This window comes from Pimephales promelas, chromosome 1 (assembly GCF_988280905.1).
Source record: "Pimephales promelas chromosome 1, fPimPro1.hap1.1, whole genome shotgun sequence".
NCBI classification, from domain to species: Eukaryota; Metazoa; Chordata; class Actinopteri; order Cypriniformes; family Leuciscidae; genus Pimephales; species Pimephales promelas.
In genome coordinates this window covers 8448453-8470661 of record NC_142769.1, presented here as the reverse complement: position 1 = coordinate 8470661, position 22209 = coordinate 8448453, and the positions used below count along the sequence as shown (strand labels likewise).

Genomic DNA, 22209 nt, shown 5'->3' with positions numbered 1-22209 from the left:
CTATGAAATTGGCAAATATCTTTAGTACTGATTTGGCAAAAAAGAAAAAAAATACGAAAACTCACCAATCTTTTCTCTAAAAATGTGATGATTTACTTAATTGTGAAAAAGCAGAATCTGTTGAATTACAGTGCAAATTAGACAACACAAACATAAAGCTGCAAGGGGCATTTGTTAGATTGCGCAGAAAATGGCTTGAAGAGGTTGAGCAAAATTCTGCATATTTTTTCAGATTGGAAAGACAACCACTTTCAAAATGAATGATTAACGGTAATATTAGTATCGCAAAGTTCTGTGTCAAATTTTACTGTGATTTGTAAATTTTCCCAACAACATATGGATGATTTCTTTCAATCATTACCGAATATAAACCTTTATTGTTTTGGTTGATATTATGTGATGTACATTTGTTTTCTCTTATGTTCCTGTTCTCTGCATTAATGAAATAAAAATTATAATCAAAACCCTAACCCCACTATTTAAAAAACCTCTAGAATTACATTGTCAACCGACTGACTGACCTGTAAACTCTGGAGTATTTCCATTGAATAATGGCATATGGCGGTTGCTAGGAGTTTGATTTCTTTTACCATCTCAAAGCCATTATAATTCCATTATTTTGAAAGAAAATTTGCTTCTGTAAGTCATTCTTAATATTGTACAGTGACCAACTTTTGGATATTTTCAACCATTTGTAGACATTTTAAAACTATATTGAGAAGCATGTTGCAGTAACTCACAAAATCAGACAACTAAAAGTTGACATTTTGAATATGTCAATGAATAGGGTTGGAACTAATAGCTGCTGAACACCAACACTCCAGGACTGGATTTGAAGAGCCATGGACTATACTGTACCCACAAACTAAATTGCTAACAGTATTGGGACACCCCTCCAACTCATTGAATGTGCATGTTTCAATCACTTCCATGGCCACAGTTGTATAAAATCAAGCACCTAGGCATGCAGATTGCTTCTCAAACATGTGATAACAGGTCACATTCCGGAGCTCAGTGAATTCAAGCATGGTACCGTGACAGATTAAAGAAGTGTTTGAATGGCAATAAATCAAGGGAATTTCAGGGTATTAAATATTGCTTTAATGTAGGACACAGACAAAGCATACACAAGGAATATCATTTCGATCCCATTTGAATCTGCTCTTCCACCATATCCAACTTCCTCATCTTGGAGTCTCAGTGCCCTCCTCCACAACTTTTCTTGGGAGGAATTTCAGTTTTCTGCCACAGACTTGGAGTAGTAATACCAATCACACCGTAAGCAATTCTCTGTCCAGCATTCCCAGTAAGTTTACTCTCCTCATCTGAACCCATTCCCAGATCATCCTCCTTCTCATGAATCACCACCGAACGTCCCAGAATGGAATAAGGCCCAAAGAGCTTGGCGTCTGGGAGTGTCAGGAACTGCTTTATCACTCCTTGCTCAGAAGCAAAGTTGCCCAGGTCTCCAGGATGATGAGGGTGGTCAACGCCATTTGGATTGTAATGAGGACCAAGAGTGATGCTGCCTTGACTGAGGTCTCCATACCGATGGATGTGCATGGCACGCTGTTGAGGATCGACAGCAGGCAAACCACGGAGGTTGATTTTCACTTCTAAATCTCCATTCGGGAAGAGCTGCTTGAAGAGGATTTGCCCATAGATCTTTGGCTGGCTAGGTGGCAAATTAGGGCTGGGAGTTACTTCACACGTGGCATAGATTACGTTGTTGAACTCCACAACTTCCGGCTGTGGAGCTTCGGCAACCGAACAAGCTGGACGTTGAGAGAACTCTCCTCCTTGTATATGCAGCACCAGCAATATCAGAGGGAATATTAGGACGATTTTATCCATGTTGATCTTTAACGCCTACAATGGAGAGTGGATTCATTGACATCATGCATTTGATTTAAGAAAGTAGCCTAATTCTTTGAAAGTGACTTTTTTTAGAAAAAAAAAAAGGCAAAGCTTTGTTTCAGGGATCTTTGACAGTTGCATTAGGTAAAATAGCACACCCAGATTAGTTTGCAATAGAAAACCATAGAAGAAACTTAATATTTTTGAACTGCTGAGTGAAAAAGTATGCTTATTTTTATTTAAAGGTGCATTGCGCAACTTTTCATGTTAAAAATAGCCGTTTTCTAACCCATACATGCTTAAACAATCGCCTGGTGGGCTGAATGAGCCCTTCTTTGATCACTGCGATCGCCTCTATAACCCTGTACAGTGAAATATATAAGAGGGATTCGGGCTCGAATCTGAGACTGGGCGTGACGTCATGCGCGTTCACGCTCGCCTGGCTGTGTCTGGCAGGTTCGTGTAGCTAATCGCCGCCGTTCTCCGTATCAGAGAAGACAACTCGAGCGACACAACTCTAGTCAGCTTTCCACAAAAGTAGACGATGGATTCAAAGGGGCTGTTTACACCTGGTCACTTCATGTGTCTTCTGTGATCGGATAGCTATTCGATCGTGAAAAGACCAGGGTGTAAATGCCCTCCGAAACGCATTCGAGACGGATTTGAATTCGATCGCTCAAACCACTTGAGGACGTGGTCTGTGCCGTATTCCAGATGAAACTGGACAAGTGTAAATGCATCTGGTTGTTGAAACCAAGCTATATGTCATGATATTTTAGTCATATATGACGACGCGCATCACCTGAGCAGCTGAGCTGAGCCCCTTCATCAAGCGCCGCAATCTATCGCAAATCAAAGTGAATTAGTGAAAGTAAGTCGCAGACGCTTAACACTACCATCTTCATTAAAAGTAAAGAAATGAAATGATCTTACCAGGCCTGTTGCCGATCTCTCTTATTGCTGTCTTTGCTGATTTTGAAATTAGCCGATGATTAATAAAATCCAGCTCATATCTGTTGCTTTCGGTGACGTGCACTTTATTAAATCTGTATATGGCGCGGAAAGAGACCGGCTTGTAGCTCATTACAAACCCCAACGCAAATTCCACGTGAGACAGAAAATAAAACTTCTGTCTGTCCAGTGCCATGCGTCGGAATAAGACGAGAGTCAACATCGGGAAGCTTTCAACAAACGGAGAGATCTCCGGTCGGCTCTAGGGCTCAAACGGGTAATAGCCTATACAAAGTGATAACTGAACGTGTTTCCATAATAATTCAATCATGAGTGGATACAGTAAGCACAGGGAGATAGATGGAAACAAAAACCGAAGTTTTCTACCCCCGTTTCCCCCTCTCACACAAGTGTGTAATTTACTCGAATGCCTTTCCTTTCATATATTTTAAATGACTTGCAGATTTATTACTGTATTACCTCATTATGACTGTAACAAAAGATGTGTGCCGCACAGTGTGCGGCTGATGCTCCTTAGTTATGAACAGCTCGTGCAAACGTGCGTATGTGTGTGTGTGTGTGTGTGTGTGTGTGTGTTCCTCCATGAACGCGCACAGCTCTGGTTGCAGTTTCGCTTGTCGCCAGAGGGGGCGTAGTTCTGCAAAAACTCAGAGACTTGCGTTTAGCTCCTTTAATGTGTGCTATCTTGAAAGTATGGTAAAATAAAAATATAGGTCTACTTGCAGAAAATAACACTGAAAGACAAAAAGCCACTTAAGGGTACATTCTGTATACTTTCATCAGTGTAACACCAACCAGCCAAAGTGCCTATGATAGCCACGAGAGGGCTTGTAAACATCAACACTAGAATTCGGTTGTTAAGTCTGACGTCACGCGTGACGTTTAGCCTCTTCCGGGTCCAAGCGCTCCGCTCGTCCATATCTAATTAACGTTACAATGGCGGAACCTGTTAATTTATTTACAATCACATCCTACTTTAGTGATGGACCCTTGGCAGTCAAAAAAGGTTTAAACTCTTTTAACTCCAATAGGGTGATTAGTGTAGCTCATCCTTATCAACTGCAGCCATTTTCTCTTTTCTTTCTCGTCACAGGGAAAGCGGTAGAATGACAGTTGAATGTCACTTGTTTTTTTTTAACTCCGATCTATTTAAACAACATGGGACACGGCAAAAGCGGTAAGCAGATAGAGAGGACCCAGCATTTGGACCCGGAAACAGTATTATCAGAGCGTGATTACGTCACGACTTAACAACCGAATGAGTCCAGGCAAAGGTTTATGGAAATGGACGAGGTCTGAAGAAGTGCTCACTGGTAGTTATCATAGCGCTCCTGCTGGCATGAGTGACATTAAGTATGTACACTTTTAAAATGTACATGTCACAATGTTAAACTAAAAGTTTAACTCTAAAGAACATTACACAAACATCAAAGATACATTACCGTAAAGCTGAAAAGTTGATCCTTAATCTGTGTGCAGACTGAACTGGAGTAGAGAAAATGTTCCTTTAATCACACTTTTGGCTTCTCTTTTAAGGGCTCACGAGGAGCTACAAGTTAACCATGATAGTCTGTTAGCCTGTTAGTCACTAATTAAGTTCACCTGTGTTTCATTTAGCTCCCTTTGTTTGCCTGTGTGAATATATAGCACTCATTTTATTCAGTTCTTTGTTTTGCATTGCATAATGTGTTCTCAATTGTGACTCATTTATTTGTAGTTAATACAATTCCACTTGATGTTCACACTTGACACCACTTCTTATAGCAGATATTCATCTCACATAAGCGAATATCTGACAGTTGTTCTTTTACAAGAAACAATTTCTACAGACTCTATCCCAAACCTGACAATATTACACATAATATTACACAAGTAGACAGTTATTTTATTGTCTTTACAGACAGAAGTAAAACTATTTGGGGGAATAATTCTTACATGACATCCCCTTACTTAAAATACCCCTTTAATAGTGTTTTTTTTCTTTTCCCTGTTACACTTGTTTAAGGTCCAACTTTAATATTTATTTTGAATACAGCAGATGTGTGTCATTTATTTTCAAGGTATATAAACATTTTGAGATCATGCACTCCAGACAAATTTATTTTCAGGTAATGTGAGCCATACCCGTTTTATCAAAAATCATCATGGATCTTAAAAACACATGATTTATTAACACATTAAACAAACATATTCCACAGCATATTTATCAGACCCAAAAGCATATAGATATACACTATGATGAGTAGCCTATTCATCAGTCCAACTGATCTGAAGGAAACTTCCGAAATCTCGGTGTAAACAATGAGTGACGTACACACGCAAGAGATCACTTCCGGTGCATTTGCAGACCGAAGCGGCCGTGCCTTCAGATCAGTTGGACGTGGCTGTGGTTACACAAGGTAAAACCATATACTGTTCGTTTTCTCACACAAAACTCATTCCGTGTCTTAAGCCATTAAATGTGTACTTACATTTACGAGTCATTAAATCATGTTTAATTTGGACTTCTCTGTGCATGCTCTTTGAGGTGGTGACCATAGACCTGCATTGTATGACTGACAGACAACACCGGTTCATCTATACTGTGGAAACAAAGACACCTCTTGGATGCCCTTGAGGTAAGCTAAAACACACCAAAAATTAATTTCAAAGTGAACTATCCCTTTAAAGGAATTTTTTCCTTACATTACTTTTTTACTTTAAGTAGTTTTTGAAACCAGTACTTTTATACTTTTACTTGAGTAGCTTGAGCTGATACTTCCACAGAAGTATTTTTAAACCCTAGTATCTATACTTTTACTTAAGTAATGAATGTGAATACTTTCGACACCTCTGAAAGGGACGCAAAAAAACAGCATGTTTTTACTTACCCCGAAAAAGTGACTTTTTAACAGGCTCAAAACAAATATCCAGGGAATGGAGCCAAAACGTCACATGCACATTCTGAGGACACCAGAGACTTTTAAATCTTGTAAAAAAGGTCATTGTAGGACCCCTTGAAACACAAGAAAACACATTTCAATATTTTATTCCCTTTTAACCATAGTAACAAATAAAGCTGTCAGAATATACCCATTTGTTTGGATTTAGCAGGACGCCTTTTTATTTTGAAAATAGAATCTCAGAGGTTATGTCTACCTTTAACCGTAAAGTGTCCTCCCTTGATATGTGGCCCACACCCACTGGAGTCATATTACATCAACCAAAATTATTGTATAATTAAAAAGAAATAATGCATCTTTAATTAAAGCCATGGTCATGCTCTGAAATTTTAATCCCCTTAAGCACAATACAATCAAACTAAAAAAAGCCCACTTTTCCTTATGGCCCCCCTTTACCTGCATTCACCCTACATTTATTTTTAAGAGTGGAGCCATTTACTATTGGGAGCTACGACCAAAAAGTTTCTGAAACGACAAAGACAAAAACATGGGAATGTTCAGGTTATTATAGAACTTTAATGTAGAAAACAAATACACAAGGAATATCATGATTATCCCATTTAAGTCTGCTCTTCCACCATATCCAACTTCCTCATCTTGGAGTCTCAGTGCCCTCCTCCACAACTCTTCTTGGGGGGAATTTCAGTCTTCTGCCACAGACTTGGAGTAGTAATACCAATCACACCGTAAGCAATTCTCTGTCCAGCATTCCCAGTAAGTTTACTCTCCTCATCTGAACCCATTCCCAGATCATCCTCCTTCTCATGAATCACCACCGAACGTCCCAGAATGGAATAAGGCCCAAAGAGCTTGGCGTCTGGGAGCGTCAGGAACTGCTTTATCACTCCTTGCTCAGAAGCAAAGTTGCCCAGGTCTCCAGGATGATGAGGGTGGTCAACACCATTTGGATTGTAATGAGGACCAAGAGTGATGCTGCCTTGACTGAGGTCTCCATACCGATGGATGTGCATGGCACGCTGTTGAGGATCGACGGCAGGCAAACCACGGAGGTTGATTTTCACTTCTAAATCTCCATTGGGGAAGAGCTGCTTGAAGAGGATTTGCCCATAGATCTTTGGCTGGCTAGGTGGTAAATTAGGGCTGGGAGTTACTTCACACGTGGCATAGATTACATTGTTGAACTCCACAACTTCCGGCTGTGGAGCTTCGGCAACCGAACAAGCTGGACGTTTATGGAACTCTCCTCCTTGTATATGCAGCACCAGCAATATCAGAGGGAATATTAGGATGATTTTATCCATGTTGATCTTTAACGCCTACAATGGAGAGTGGATTCATTGAAATCATGCATTTGATTTAAGAAAGTAATTCTTTTTAAAAGAAAAAAAAAAGGCAAAGCTTTGTTTCAGGGATCTGTGATAGTTGCATTACATAAAATAGCACACCCAGATTAGTTTGCAATAGAAAACCATAGAAGAAACTTAATTTTTTTTTAACTGCGGAGTGAAAAAGTATGCTTATTTGTATTTAATGTGTGCTATCTTGAAAGTATGGTAAAATAAAAATATAGGTCTACTTGCAGAAAATAACACTGAATGACAAAAAGCCACTTAAGGGTACATTCCGTACACTTTCAGTAATGTCACACCAACCAGCCAAAGTGCCTATGATAGCCACCAGAGGGCTTGCAAACATTAACACTAGAATGAGTCCAGGCAAAGGTTTATGGAAATGGACGAGGTCTGAAGAAGTGCTCACTGGTAGTTATCATAGCACTCCTGCTGGCATGAGTGACATTAGGTATGTACACTTTTAAAATTTACATGTCACAATGTTAAACTAAAAGTTTAACTCTAAAGAACATTACACAAACATCAAAGATACATTACCGTAAAGCTGAAAAGTTGATCCTTAATCTGTGTGCAGACTGAACTGGAGTAGAGAAAATGTTCCTTTAATCACACTTTTGGCTTCTCTTTTAAGAATTCACGAGGAGCTACAAGTTAACCATGATAGTCTGTTAGCCTGTTAGTCACTAATTAAGTTCACCTGTGTTTCATTTAGCTCCCTTTGTTTGCCTGTGTGAATATATAGCACTCATTTTATTCAGTTCTTTGTTTTGCATTGCATAATGTGTTCTCAATTGTGACTCATTTATTTGTAGTTAATACAATTCCACTTGATGTTCACACTTGACACCACTTCTTATAGCAGATATTCATCTCACATAAGTGAATATCTGACAGTTGTTCTTTTACAAGACACATTTTCAACAGACTCTATCCCAAACCTGACAATATTACACATAATATTACGCAAGTAGACAGTTGTCTTTACAGACAGAAGTAAAAATATTTGGGGGAATAATTCTTACATGACATCCCCTTACTTAAAATCCCCCTTTAATAGTGTGATTTTTTTCTTTTCTCTGTTACACTTGTTTAAGGTCCAACTTTAATATTTATTTTGAATACAGCAGATGTGTGTCATTTATTTTCAAGGTATATAAACATTTTGAGATCATGCACTCCAGACAAATTTATTTTCAGGTAATGTGAGCCATACCCGTTTTATCAAAAATCATCATGGATCTTAAAAACACATGATTTATTAACACATTAAACAAACATATTCCACAGCATATTTATCAGACCCAAAAGCATATAGATATACACTATGATGAGTAGCCTATTCATCAGTCCAACTGATCTGAAGGAAACTTCCGAAATCTCGGTGTAAACAATGAGTGACGTACACACGCAAGCGATCACTTCCGGTGCATGCGCAGACCGAAGCGGCCGTGCCTTCAGATCAGTTGGACATGGCTGTGGTTACACAAGGTAAAACCATATACTGTTCGTTTTCTCACACAAAACTCATTCCGTGTCTTAAGCCATTAAATGTGTACTTACATTTACGAGTCATTAAATCATGTTTAATTTGGACTTCTCTGTGCATGCTCTTTGAGGTGGTGACCATAGACCTGCATTGTATGACTGACAGACAACACCGGTTCATCTATACTGTGGAAACAAAGACACCTCTTGGATGCCCTTGAGGTAAGCTAAAACACACCAAAAATTTATTTCAAAGTGAACTATCCCTTTAAAGGAATTTTTTCCTTACATTTACTTTTACTTTTTTACTATAAGTAGTTTTTGAAACCAGTACTTTTATACTTTTACTTGAATAAAAAGCTTGAGCTGATACTTCCACAGAAGTATTTTTAAACCCTAGTATCTATACTTTTACTTAAGTAATGAATGTGAATACTTTCAACACCCCTGAAAGGGACGCACAAAAACAGCATGTTTTTGCTTACCCCGAAAAAGTGACTTTTTAACAGGCTCAAAACAAATATCCAGGGAATGGAGCCAAAACGTCACATGCACATTCTGAGGACACAAGAGACTTTTAAATCTTTAAAAAAAAGGGCATTGTAGGACCCCTTGAAACACCTTACAAGAAAACACATTTCAATATTTTATTCCCTTTTAACCGTAGTAACAAATAAAGCTAACTGTCAGAATATACCCATTTGTTTGCATTTAGCAGGACGCCTTTTTATTTTGAAAATAAAATCTCAGAGGTTATGTCTACCTTTAACCGTAAAGTGTCCTCCCTTGATATGTGGCCCACACCCACTGGAGTCATATTACATCAACCAAAATTATTGTATAATTTAAAGAAATAATGCATCTTTAATTAAAGCCATGGTCATGCTCTGAAATTTTAATCCCCTTAAGCACAATACAATCAAACTAAAAAAAGCCCACTTTTCCGTATGGCCCCCCCTTTACCTGCATTCACCCTACATTTATTTTTAAGAGTGGAGCCATTTACTATTGGGAGCTACGACCAAAAAGTTTCTTAAAAACGACAAAGACAAAAACATGGGAATGTTCAGGTTATTATAGAACTTTAATGTAGAAAACAAATACACAAGGAATATCATGATTATCCCATTTGAATCTGCTCTTCCACCATATCCAACTTCCTCATCTTGGAGTCTCAGTGCCCTCCTCCACAACTCTTCTTGGGGGGAATTTCAGTCTTCTGCCACAGACTTGGAGTAGTAATACCAATCACACCGTAAGCAATTCTCTGTCCAGCATTCCCAGTACGTTTACTCTCCTCATCTGAACCCATTCCCAGATCATCCTCCTTCTCATGAATCACCACCGAACGTCCCAGAATGGAATAAGGCCCAAAGAGCTTGGCGTCTGGGAGAGTCAGGAACTGCTTTATCACTCCTTGCTCAGAAGCAAAGTTGCCCAGGTCTCCAGGATGATGAGGGTGGTCAACGCCATTTGGATTGTAATGAGGACCAAGAGTGATGCTGCCTTGACTGAGGTCTCCATACCGATGGATGTGCATGGCACGCTGTTCAGGATCGACGGCAGGCAAACCACGGAGGTTGATTTTTACTTCTAAATCTCCATTGGGGAAGAGCTGCTTGAAGAGGATTTGCCCATAGATCTTTGGCTGGCTAGGTGGCAAATTAGGGCTGGGAGTTACTTCACAAGTGGCATAGATTACGTTGTTGAACTCCACAACTTCCGGCTGTGGAGCTTCGGCAATCGAACAAGCTGGACGTTGAGAGAACTCTCCTCCTTGTATATGCAGCACCAGCAATATCAGAGGGAATATTAGGATGATTTTATCCATGTTGATCTTTAACGCCTACAATGGAGAGTGGATTCATTGAAATCATGCATTTGATTTAAGAAAGTAATTCTTTTTAAAAGAAAAAAAAGGCAAAGCTTTGTTTCAGGGATCTTTGATAGTTGCATTACATAAAATAGCACACCCAGATTAGTTTGCAATAGAAAACCATAGAAGAAACTTAATATTTTTGAACTGCGGAGTGAAAAAGTATGCTTATTTGTATTTAATGTGTGCTATCTTGAAAGTGTGGTAAAATAATAATATAGGTCTACTTGCAGAAAATAACACTGAATGACAAAAAGCCACTTAAGGGTACATTCCGTACACTTTCAGTAATGTCACACCAACCAGCCAAAGTGCCTATGATAGCCACCAGAGGGCTTGTAAACATCAACACTAGAATGAGTCCAGGCAAAGGTTTATGGAAATGGACGAGGTCTGAAGAAGTGCTCACTGGTAGTTATCATAGCGCTCCTGCTGGCATGAGTGACATTAAGTACGTACACTTTTAAAATGTACATGTCACAATGTTAAACTAAAAGTTTAACTCTAAAGAACATTACACAAACATCAAAGATACATTACCGTAAAGCTGAAAAGTTGATCCTTAATCTGTGTGCAGACTGAACTGGAGTAGAGAAAATGTTCCTTTAATCACACTTTTGGCATCTCTTTTAAGAATTCACGAGGAGCTACAAGTTAACCATGATAGTCTGTTAGCCTGTTAGTCACTAATTAAGTTCACCTGTGTTTCATTTAGCTCCCTTTGTTTGCCTGTGTGAATATATAGCACTCATTTTATTCAGTTCTTTGTTTTGCATTGCATAATGTGTTCTCAATTGTGACTCATGTATTTGTAGTTAATACAATTCCACTTGATGTTCACACTTGACACCACTTCTTATAGCAGATATTCATCTCACATAAGTGAATATCTGACAGTTGTTCTTTTACAAGAAACAATTTCTACAGACTCTATCCCAAACCTGACAATATTACACATAATATTACGCAAGTAGACAGTTATTTTATTGTCTTTACAGACAGAAGTAAAAATATTTGGGGGAATAATTCTTACATGACATCCCCTTACTTAAAATACCCCTTTAATAGTGTGATTTTTTTCTTTTCTCTGTTACACTTGTTTAAGGTCCAACTTTAATATTTATTTTGAATACAGCAGATGTGTGTCATTTATTTTCAAGGTATATAAACATTTTGAGATCATGCACTCCAGACAAATTTATTTTCAGGTAATGTAAGCCATACCCGTTTTATCAAAAATCATCATGGATCTTAAAAACACATGATTTATTAACACATTAAACAAATATATTCCACAGCATATTTATCAGACCCAAAAGCATATAGATATACACTATGATGAGTAGCCTATTCATCAGTCCAACTGATCTGAAGGAAACTTCCGAAATCTCAGTGTAAACAATAAGTGACGTACCAGCCCGTTCTTATCCTTTAACGTCATATAGAACGCTATATGCAAAAACGGAGCTATACTACGCACATGGCACCCTTTATCGTTAATATAACACGCGAACCCAAGACGTTATAAATCCTTTAGCGTGAATATGACACGCACACCCTACCCCACACCTAAACTTAGCCCTCACAGCGCGTGTTATATTAACGATAACGGGTGCCATGTGCGTAGTATAGCGCCGTTTTGTCATATAGCGTTCTATATGACGTTAAAGGATGAGAATGCGTTGGACGTACACACACAAGCGATCACTTCCGGTGCAAGCGCAGACCGAAGTGGCAGTGCCTTCAGATCAGTTGGACATGGCTGTGGTTACACGAGGTAAAACGATATAAATACTGTTCGTTTTCTCACACAAACCGCTCGTTCCGTGTCTTAGGCCATTCAATGTGCTCTTACATTTACGAGTCATTAAATCATGTTTAATTGGGACTTCTCTGTGCATGGTCTTTGAGGTGGTGACCATAGACCTGCATTATATGACTGACAAACACCGGTTCATCTAAAAATAACAAAATTGAAAATACTGTGGAAACAAAGACACCTCTTGGATGCCCTTGAGGTAAGCTAAAACACACCAAAAAATAATTTCAAAGTGAACTATCCCTTTAAAGGAATTTTATCCTTACATTACTTTTACTTTTTTACTTCAAGTAGTTTTTGAAACCAGTACTTTTATACTTTTACTTGAGTAAAAAGCTTGAGCTGATACTTCCACAGAAGTATTTTTAAACCCTAGTATCTATACTTTTACTTAAGTAATGAATGTGAATACTTTCGACACCTCTGAAAGGGACGCACAAAAACAGCATGTTTTTGCTTACCCTGAAAAAGTGACTTTTTAACAGGCTCAAAACAAATATCCAGGGAATGGAGCCAAAACGTCACATGCACATTCTGAGGACACAAGAGACTTTTAAATCTTGTAAAAAAGGTCATTGTAGGACCCCTTGAAACACCTTACAAGAAAACACATTTCAATATTTTATTCCCTTTTAACCGTAGTAACAAATAAAGCTAACTGTCAGAATATACCCATTTGTTTGCATTTAGCAGGACGCCTTTTTAGTTTGAAAATAAAATCTCAGAGGTTATGTCTACCTTTAACCGTAAAGTGCCCTCCCTTGATATGTGGCCCACACCCACTGGAGTCATATTACATCAACCAAAATTATTTTATCATTTAAAGAAACAATGAGACTTTAATTTAAGCCATTGTCATGCTCTGAAATTTTAATCCCCTTAAGCACAATACAATCAAACTAAAAAAAAAGCCCACTTTTCCTTATGGCCCCCTTTACCTGCATTCACCCTACATTTATTTTTAAGAGTGGAGCCATTTACTATTGGGAGCTACGACCAAAAAGTTTCTGAAACGACAAAGTCAAAAACATGGGAATGTTCAGGTTATTGTAGAACTTTAATGTAGAAAACAAATACACAAGGAATATCATGATTATCCCATTTGAATCTGCTCTTCCACCATATCCAACTTCCTCATCTTGGAGTCTCAGTGCCCTCCTCCACAACTCTTCTTGGGGGGAATTTCAGTCTTCTGCCACAGACTTGGAGTAGTAATACCAATCACACCGTAAGCAATTCTCTGTCCAGCATTCCCAGTAAGTTTACTCTCCTCATCTGAACCCATTCCCAGATCATCCTCCTTCTCATGAATCACCACCGAACGTCCCAGAATGGAATAAGGCCCAAAGAGCTTGGCGTCTGGGAGAGTCAGGAACTGCTTTATCACTCCTTGCTCAGAAGCAAAGTTGCCCAGGTCTCCAGGATGATGAGGGTGGTCAACGCCATTTGGATTGTAATGAGGACCAAGAGTGATGCTGCCTTGACTGAGGTCTCCATACCGATGGATGTGCATGGCACGCTGTTGAGGATCGACGGCAGGCAAACCACGGAGGTTGATTTTCACTTCTAAATCTCCATTGGGGAAGAGCTGCTTGAAGAGGATTTGCCCATAGATCTTTGGCTGGCTAGGTGGCAAATTAGGGCTGGGAGTTACTTCACACGTGGCATAGATTACGTTGTTGAACTCCACAACTTCCGGCTGTGGAGCTTCGGCAACCGAACAAGCTGGACGTTGAGAGAACTCTCCTCCTTGTATATGCAGCACCAGCAATATCAGAGGGAATATTAGGACGATTTTATCCATGTTGATCTTTAACACCTACAATGGAGAGTGGATTCATTGACATCATGCATTTGATTTAAGAAAGTAGCCTAATTCTTTGAAAGTGACTTTTTTTAGAAAAAAAAAGGCAAAGCTTTGTTTCAGGGATCTGTGATAGTTGCATTAGGTAAAATAGCACACCCAGATTAGTTTGCAATAGAAAACCATAGAAGAAACTTAATATTTTTGAACTGCGGAGTGAAAAAGTATGCTTATTTTTATTTAATGTGTGCTATCTTGAAAGTATGGTAAAATAAAAATATAGGTCTACTTGCAGAAAATAACACTGAATGACAAAAAGCCACTTAAGGGTACATTCTGTATACTTTCATCAGTGTAACACCAACCAGCCAAAGTGCCTATGTTAGCCACCAGAGGGCTTGTAAACATCAACACTAGAATGAGTCCAGGCAAAGGTTTATGGAAATGGACGAGGTCTGAAGAAGTGCTCACTGGTAGTTATCATAGCGCTCCTGCTGGCATGAGTGACATTAAGTATGTACACTTTTAAAATGTACATGTCACAATGTTAAACTAAAAGTTTAACTCTAAAGAACATTACACAAACATCAAAGATACATTACCGTAAAGCTGAAAAGTTGATCCTTAATCTGTGTGCAGACTGAACAGGAGTGTTCCTTTAATCACACTTTTGGCTTCTCTTTTAAGGGCTCACGAGGAGCTACAAGTTAACCATGATAGTCTGTTAGCCTGTTAGTCACTAATTAAGTTCACCTGTGTTTCATTTAGCTCCCTTTGTTTGCCTGTGTGAATATATAGCACTCATTTTATTCAGTTCTTTGTTTTGCATTGCATAATGTGTTCTCAATTGTGACTCATTTATTTGTAGTTAATACAATTTGATGTTCACACTTGACACCACTTAGCAGATATTCATCTCACATACGTGAATATCTGACAGTTGTTCTTTTACAAGAAACAATTTCTACAGACTCTATCCCAAACCTGACAATATTACACATAATATTACGCAAGTAGACAGTTATTTAATTGTCTTTACAGACAGAAGTAAAAATATTTGGGGGAATAATTCTTACATGACAATAATTCTTACATGACATCCACATGAATCATCATGGATCTTAAAAACACATGATTTATTAACACATTAAACAAACATATTCCACAGCATATTTATCAGACCCAAAAGCATATAGATATACACTATGATGAGTAGCCTATTCATCAGTCCAACTGATCTGAAGGAAACTTCCGAAATCTCGGTGTAAACAATGAGTGACGTACCAGCCCGTTCTCATCCTTTAACGTCATATAGAACGCTATATGCAAAAACGGCGCTATACTACGCACATGGCACCCTTTATCGTTAATATAACACGCAAACCCAAGAAGTTATAAATCCTTTAGCGTGAATATGACATGCACACCCTACCCCACACCTAAACTTAGCCCTCACAGCACGTGTTATATTAACGATAACGGGTGCCATGTGCGTAGTATAGCGCCGTTTTGTCATATAGCGTTCTATATGATGTTAAAGGATGAGAATGCGTTGGACACGCAAGCGATCACTTCCGGTGCATGCGCAGACCGAAGTGGCCGTGCCTTCAGATCAGTTGGACATGGCTGTGGTTACACGAGGGAAAACGATATAAATACTGTTCGTTTTCTCACACAAACCGCTCGTTCCGTGTCTTAGGCCATTCAATGTGTACTTACATTTACGAGTCATTAAATCATGTTTAATTTGGACTTCTCTGTGCATGCTCTTTGAGGTGGTGACCATAGACCTGCATTATATGACTGACAGACAACACCGGTTCATCTAAAAATACTGTGGAAACAAAGACACCTACATCTTGGATGCCCTTGAGGTAAGCTAAAACACACCAAAAAATTTATTTCAAAGTGAACTATCCCTTTAAAGGAATTTTTTCCTTACATTACTTTTTTACTTTAAGTAGTTTTTGAAACCAGTACTTTTACTTGAGTAAAAAGCTTGAGCTGATACTTCCACAGAAGTATTTTTAAACCGTAGTATCTATACTTTTACTTAAGTAATGAATGTGAATACTTTCGACACCTCTGAAAGGGACACACAAAAACAGCATGTTTTTACTTACCTCGAAAAAGTGACTTTTTAACAGGCTCAAAACAAATATCCAGGGAATGGAGCCAAAACGTCACATGCACATTCTGAGGACACAAGAGACTTTTAAATCTTTTAAAAAAGGGCATTGTAGGACCCCTTGAAACACCTTACAAGAAAACACATTTCAATATTTTATTCCCTTTTAACCGTAGTAACAAATAAAGCTAACTGTCAGAATATACCCATTTGTTTGCATTTAGCAGGACGCCTTTTTATTTTGAAAATAAAATCTCAGAGGTTATGTCTACCTTTAACCGTAAAGTGTCCTCCCTTGATATGTGGCCCACACCCACTGGAGTCATATTACATCAACCAAAATTATTGTATAATTTAAAGAAATAATGCATCTTTAATTAAAGCCATGGTCATGCTCTGAAATTTTAATCCCCTTAAGCACAATACAATCAAACTAAAAAAAGCCCACTTTTCCGTATGGCCCCCCCTTTACCTGCATTCACCCTACATTTATTTTTAAGAGTGGAGCCATTTACTATTGGGAGCTACGACCAAAAAGTTTCTTAAAAACGACAAAGACAAAAACATGGGAATGTTCAGGTTATTATAGAACTTTAATGTAGAAAACAAATACACAAGGAATATCATGATTATCCCATTTGAATCTGCTCTTCCACCATATCCAACTTCCTCATCTTGGAGTCTCAGTGCCCTCCTCCACAACTCTTCTTGGGGGGAATTTCAGTCTTCTGCCACAGACTTGGAGTAGTAATACCAATCACACCGTAAGCAATTCTCTGTCCAGCATTCCCAGTACGTTTACTCTCCTCATCTGAACCCATTCCCAGATCATCCTCCTTCTCATGAATCACCACCGAACGTCCCAGAATGGAATAAGGCCCAAAGAGCTTGGCGTCTGGGAGAGTCAGGAACTGCTTTATCACTCCTTGCTCAGAAGCAAAGTTGCCCAGGTCTCCAGGATGATGAGGGTGGTCAACGCCATTTGGATTGTAATGAGGACCAAGAGTGATGCTGCCTTGACTGAGGTCTCCATACCGATGGATGTGCATGGCACGCTGTTCAGGATCGACGGCAGGCAAACCACGGAGGTTGATTTTTACTTCTAAATCTCCATTGGGGAAGAGCTGCTTGAAGAGGATTTGCCCATAGATCTTTGGCTGGCTAGGTGGCAAATTAGGGCTGGGAGTTACTTCACAAGTGGCATAGATTACGTTGTTGAACTCCACAACTTCCGGCTGTGGAGCTTCGGCAATCGAACAAGCTGGACGTTGAGAGAACTCTCCTCCTTGTATATGCAGCACCAGCAATATCAGAGGGAATATTAGGATGATTTTATCCATGTTGATCTTTAACGCCTACAATGGAGAGTGGATTCATTGAAATCATGCATTTGATTTAAGAAAGTAATTCTTTTTAAAAGAAAAAAAAGGCAAAGCTTTGTTTCAGGGATCTTTGATAGTTGCATTACATAAAATAGCACACCCAGATTAGTTTGCAATAGAAAACCATAGAAGAAACTTAATATTTTTGAACTGCGGAGTGAAAAAGTATGCTTATTTGTATTTAATGTGTGCTATCTTGAAAGTGTGGTAAAATAATAATATAGGTCTACTTGCAGAAAATAACACTGAATGACAAAAAGCCACTTAAGGGTACATTCCGTACACTTTCAGTAATGTCACACCAACCAGCCAAAGTGCCTATGATAGCCACCAGAGGGCTTGTAAACATCAACACTAGAATGAGTCCAGGCAAAGGTTTATGGAAATGGACGAGGTCTGAAGAAGTGCTCACTGGTAGTTATCATAGCGCTCCTGCTGGCATGAGTGACATTAAGTACGTACACTTTTAAAATGTACATGTCACAATGTTAAACTAAAAGTTTAACTCTAAAGAACATTACACAAACATCAAAGATACATTACCGTAAAGCTGAAAAGTTGATCCTTAATCTGTGTGCAGACTGAACTGGAGTAGAGAAAATGTTCCTTTAATCACACTTTTGGCATCTCTTTTAAGAATTCACGAGGAGCTACAAGTTAACCATGATAGTCTGTTAGCCTGTTAGTCACTAATTAAGTTCACCTGTGTTTCATTTAGCTCCCTTTGTTTGCCTGTGTGAATATATAGCACTCATTTTATTCAGTTCTTTGTTTTGCATTGCATAATGTGTTCTCAATTGTGACTCATGTATTTGTAGTTAATACAATTCCACTTGATGTTCACACTTGACACCACTTCTTATAGCAGATATTCATCTCACATAAGTGAATATCTGACAGTTGTTCTTTTACAAGAAACAATTTCTACAGACTCTATCCCAAACCTGACAATATTACACATAATATTACGCAAGTAGACAGTTATTTTATTGTCTTTACAGACAGAAGTAAAAATATTTGGGGGAATAATTCTTACATGACATCCCCTTACTTAAAATACCCCTTTAATAGTGTGATTTTTTTCTTTTCTCTGTTACACTTGTTTAAGGTCCAACTTTAATATTTATTTTGAATACAGCAGATGTGTGTCATTTATTTTCAAGGTATATAAACATTTTGAGATCATGCACTCCAGACAAATTTATTTTCAGGTAATGTAAGCCATACCCGTTTTATCAAAAATCATCATGGATCTTAAAAACACATGATTTATTAACACATTAAACAAATATATTCCACAGCATATTTATCAGACCCAAAAGCATATAGATATACACTATGATGAGTAGCCTATTCATCAGTCCAACTGATCTGAAGGAAACTTCCGAAATCTCAGTGTAAACAATAAGTGACGTACCAGCCCGTTCTTATCCTTTAACGTCATATAGAACGCTATATGCAAAAACGGAGCTATACTACGCACATGGCACCCTTTATCGTTAATATAACACGCGAACCCAAGACGTTATAAATCCTTTAGCGTGAATATGACACGCACACCCTACCCCACACCTAAACTTAGCCCTCACAGCGCGTGTTATATTAACGATAACGGGTGCCATGTGCGTAGTATAGCGCCGTTTTGTCATATAGCGTTCTATATGACGTTAAAGGATGAGAATGCGTTGGACGTACACACACAAGCGATCACTTCCGGTGCAAGCGCAGACCGAAGTGGCAGTGCCTTCAGATCAGTTGGACATGGCTGTGGTTACACGAGGTAAAACGATATAAATACTGTTCGTTTTCTCACACAAACCGCTCGTTCCGTGTCTTAGGCCATTCAATGTGCTCTTACATTTACGAGTCATTAAATCATGTTTAATTGGGACTTCTCTGTGCATGGTCTTTGAGGTGGTGACCATAGACCTGCATTATATGACTGACAAACACCGGTTCATCTAAAAATAACAAAATTGAAAATACTGTGGAAACAAAGACACCTCTTGGATGCCCTTGAGGTAAGCTAAAACACACCAAAAAATAATTTCAAAGTGAACTATCCCTTTAAAGGAATTTTATCCTTACATTACTTTTACTTTTTTACTTCAAGTAGTTTTTGAAACCAGTACTTTTATACTTTTACTTGAGTAAAAAGCTTGAGCTGATACTTCCACAGAAGTATTTTTAAACCCTAGTATCTATACTTTTACTTAAGTAATGAATGTGAATACTTTCGACACCTCTGAAAGGGACGCACAAAAACAGCATGTTTTTGCTTACCCTGAAAAAGTGACTTTTTAACAGGCTCAAAACAAATATCCAGGGAATGGAGCCAAAACGTCACATGCACATTCTGAGGACACAAGAGACTTTTAAATCTTGTAAAAAAGGTCATTGTAGGACCCCTTGAAACACCTTACAAGAAAACACATTTCAATATTTTATTCCCTTTTAACCGTAGTAACAAATAAAGCTAACTGTCAGAATATACCCATTTGTTTGCATTTAGCAGGACGCCTTTTTAGTTTGAAAATAAAATCTCAGAGGTTATGTCTACCTTTAACCGTAAAGTGCCCTCCCTTGATATGTGGCCCACACCCACTGGAGTCATATTACATCAACCAAAATTATTTTATCATTTAAAGAAACAATGAGACTTTAATTTAAGCCATTGTCATGCTCTGAAATTTTAATCCCCTTAAGCACAATACAATCAAACTAAAAAAAAAGCCCACTTTTCCTTATGGCCCCCTTTACCTGCATTCACCCTACATTTATTTTTAAGAGTGGAGCCATTTACTATTGGGAGCTACGACCAAAAAGTTTCTGAAACGACAAAGTCAAAAACATGGGAATGTTCAGGTTATTGTAGAACTTTAATGTAGAAAACAAATACACAAGGAATATCATGATTATCCCATTTGAATCTGCTCTTCCACCATATCCAACTTCCTCATCTTGGAGTCTCAGTGCCCTCCTCCACAACTCTTCTTGGGGGGAATTTCAGTCTTCTGCCACAGACTTGGAGTAGTAATACCAATCACACCGTAAGCAATTCTCTGTCCAGCATTCCCAGTAAGTTTACTCTCCTCATCTGAACCCATTCCCAGATCATCCTCCTTCTCATGAATCACCACCGAACGTCCCAGAATGGAATAAGGCCCAAAGAGCTTGGCGTCTGGGAGAGTCAGGAACTGCTTTATCACTCCTTGCTCAGAAGCAAAGTTGCCCAGGTCTCCAGGATGATGAGGGTGGTCAACGCCATTTGGATTGTAATGAGGACCAAGAGTGATGCTGCCTTGACTGAGGTCTCCATACCGATGGATGTGCATGGCACGCTGTTGAGGATCGACGGCAGGCAAACCACGGAGGTTGATTTTCACTTCTAAATCTCCATTGGGGAAGAGCTGCTTGAAGAGGATTTGCCCATAGATCTTTGGCTGGCTAGATGGCAAATTAGGGCTGGGAGTTACTTCACACGTGGCATAGATTACGTTGTTGAACTCCACAACTTCCGGCTGTGGAGCTTCGGCAACCGAACAAGCTGGACGTTGAGAGAACTCTCCTCCTTGTATATGCAGCACCAGCAATATCAGAGGGAATATTAGGACGATTTTATCCATGTTGATCTTTAACACCTACAATGGAGAGTGGATTCATTGAAATCATGCATTTGGTTTAAGAAAGTATATAAGAAAAAAAAAAAAGGCAAAGCTTTGTTTCAGGGATCTTTAACAGTTGCATTAGGTAAAATAGCACACCCAGATTAGTTTGCAATAGAAAACCATAGAAGAAACTTAATATTTTTGAACTGCTGAGTGAAAAAGTATGCTTATTTGTATTTAATGTGTGCTATCTTGAAAGTATGGTAAAATAAAAATGTAGGTCTACTTGCAGAAAATAACACTGAATGACAAAAAGCCACTTAAGGGTACATTCCGTACACTTTCAGTAATGTCACACCAACAAGGCAATGTGCCTATAGCCACCAGAGGGCTTGTAAACATTAACACTAGAATGAGTCCAGGCAAAGGTTTATGGAAATGGACGAGGTCTGAAGAAGTGCTCACTGGTAGTTATCATAGCGCTCCTGCTGGCATGAGTGACATTAAGTACGTACACTTTTAAAATTTACATGTCACAATGTTAAACTAAAAGTTTAACTCTAAAGAACATTACACAAACATCAAAGATACATTACCGTAAAGCTGAAAAGTTGATCCTTAATCTGTGTGCAGACTGAACTGGAGTAGAGAAAATGTTCCTTTGCAATCACACTTTTGGCTTCTCTTTTAAGAATTCACGAGGAGCTACAAGTTAACCATGATAGTCTGTTAGCCTGTTAGTCACTAATTAAGTTCACCTGTGTTTCATTTAGCTCCCTTTGTTTGCCTGTGTGAATATATAGCGCTCATTTTATTCAGTTCTTTGTTTTGCATTGCATAATGTGTTCCCAATTGTGACTCATTTATTTGTAGTTAATACAATTCCACTTGATGTTCACACTTGACACCACTTCTTATAGCAGATATTCATCTCACATAAGCGAATATCTGACAGTTGTTCTTTTACAAGAAACAATTTCTACAGACTCTATCCCAAACCTGACAATATTACACATAATATTA

General features: G+C 38.6%; 3 protein-coding genes and 3 pseudogenes across 6 annotated transcripts; all 6 read right to left on the bottom strand.

Moving 5' to 3' along the window:
* Window positions 1–1078: 1078 nt before the first annotated feature.
* Window positions 1079–4392, bottom strand: LOC120477864 (uncharacterized). The gene is given in 3 exon segments (XM_089122493.1): window positions 1079–1232; window positions 1234–1869; window positions 4272–4392. Coding segments are annotated over 2 exon segments (669 nt in total). The 5' UTR covers window positions 1855–1869; window positions 4272–4392; the 3' UTR covers window positions 1079–1184.
* Window positions 4393–6267: 1875 nt separating this feature from the next.
* LOC120477865 (uncharacterized) lies at window positions 6268–7758 on the bottom strand (annotated as a pseudogene). The gene is made up of 2 exons (XR_016147183.1): window positions 7622–7758; window positions 6268–7048 (listed from the first exon to the last, which is right to left on the bottom strand). The product of XR_016147183.1 is annotated as an uncharacterized LOC120477865 (transcript).
* Window positions 7759–9634: 1876 nt separating this feature from the next.
* Window positions 9635–11083, bottom strand: LOC120477557 (uncharacterized). Its single transcript, XM_039669201.2, is given in 3 exon segments — window positions 9635–9778; window positions 9780–10415; window positions 10986–11083. Coding segments are annotated over 2 exon segments (669 nt in total). The 5' UTR covers window positions 10401–10415; window positions 10986–11083; the 3' UTR covers window positions 9635–9730.
* A 2219-nt stretch (window positions 11084–13302) lies between these two features.
* LOC148998329 (uncharacterized) lies at window positions 13303–14775 on the bottom strand (annotated as a pseudogene). The gene is made up of 2 exons (XR_016147148.1): window positions 14671–14775; window positions 13303–14083 (listed from the first exon to the last, which is right to left on the bottom strand). The product of XR_016147148.1 is annotated as an uncharacterized LOC148998329 (transcript).
* A 1995-nt stretch (window positions 14776–16770) lies between these two features.
* LOC120477866 (uncharacterized) lies at window positions 16771–18219 on the bottom strand. Its single transcript, XM_039669793.2, is given in 3 exon segments — window positions 16771–16914; window positions 16916–17551; window positions 18122–18219. Coding segments are annotated over 2 exon segments (669 nt in total). The 5' UTR covers window positions 17537–17551; window positions 18122–18219; the 3' UTR covers window positions 16771–16866.
* A 2219-nt stretch (window positions 18220–20438) lies between these two features.
* On the bottom strand, window positions 20439–21914 carry LOC148998328 (extracellular superoxide dismutase [Cu-Zn]-like; annotated as a pseudogene). Its single transcript, XR_016147118.1, has 2 exons — window positions 21783–21914; window positions 20439–21219 (listed from the first exon to the last, which is right to left on the bottom strand). The product of XR_016147118.1 is annotated as an extracellular superoxide dismutase [Cu-Zn]-like (transcript).
* Between the last annotated feature and the right edge of the window lie 295 nt (window positions 21915–22209).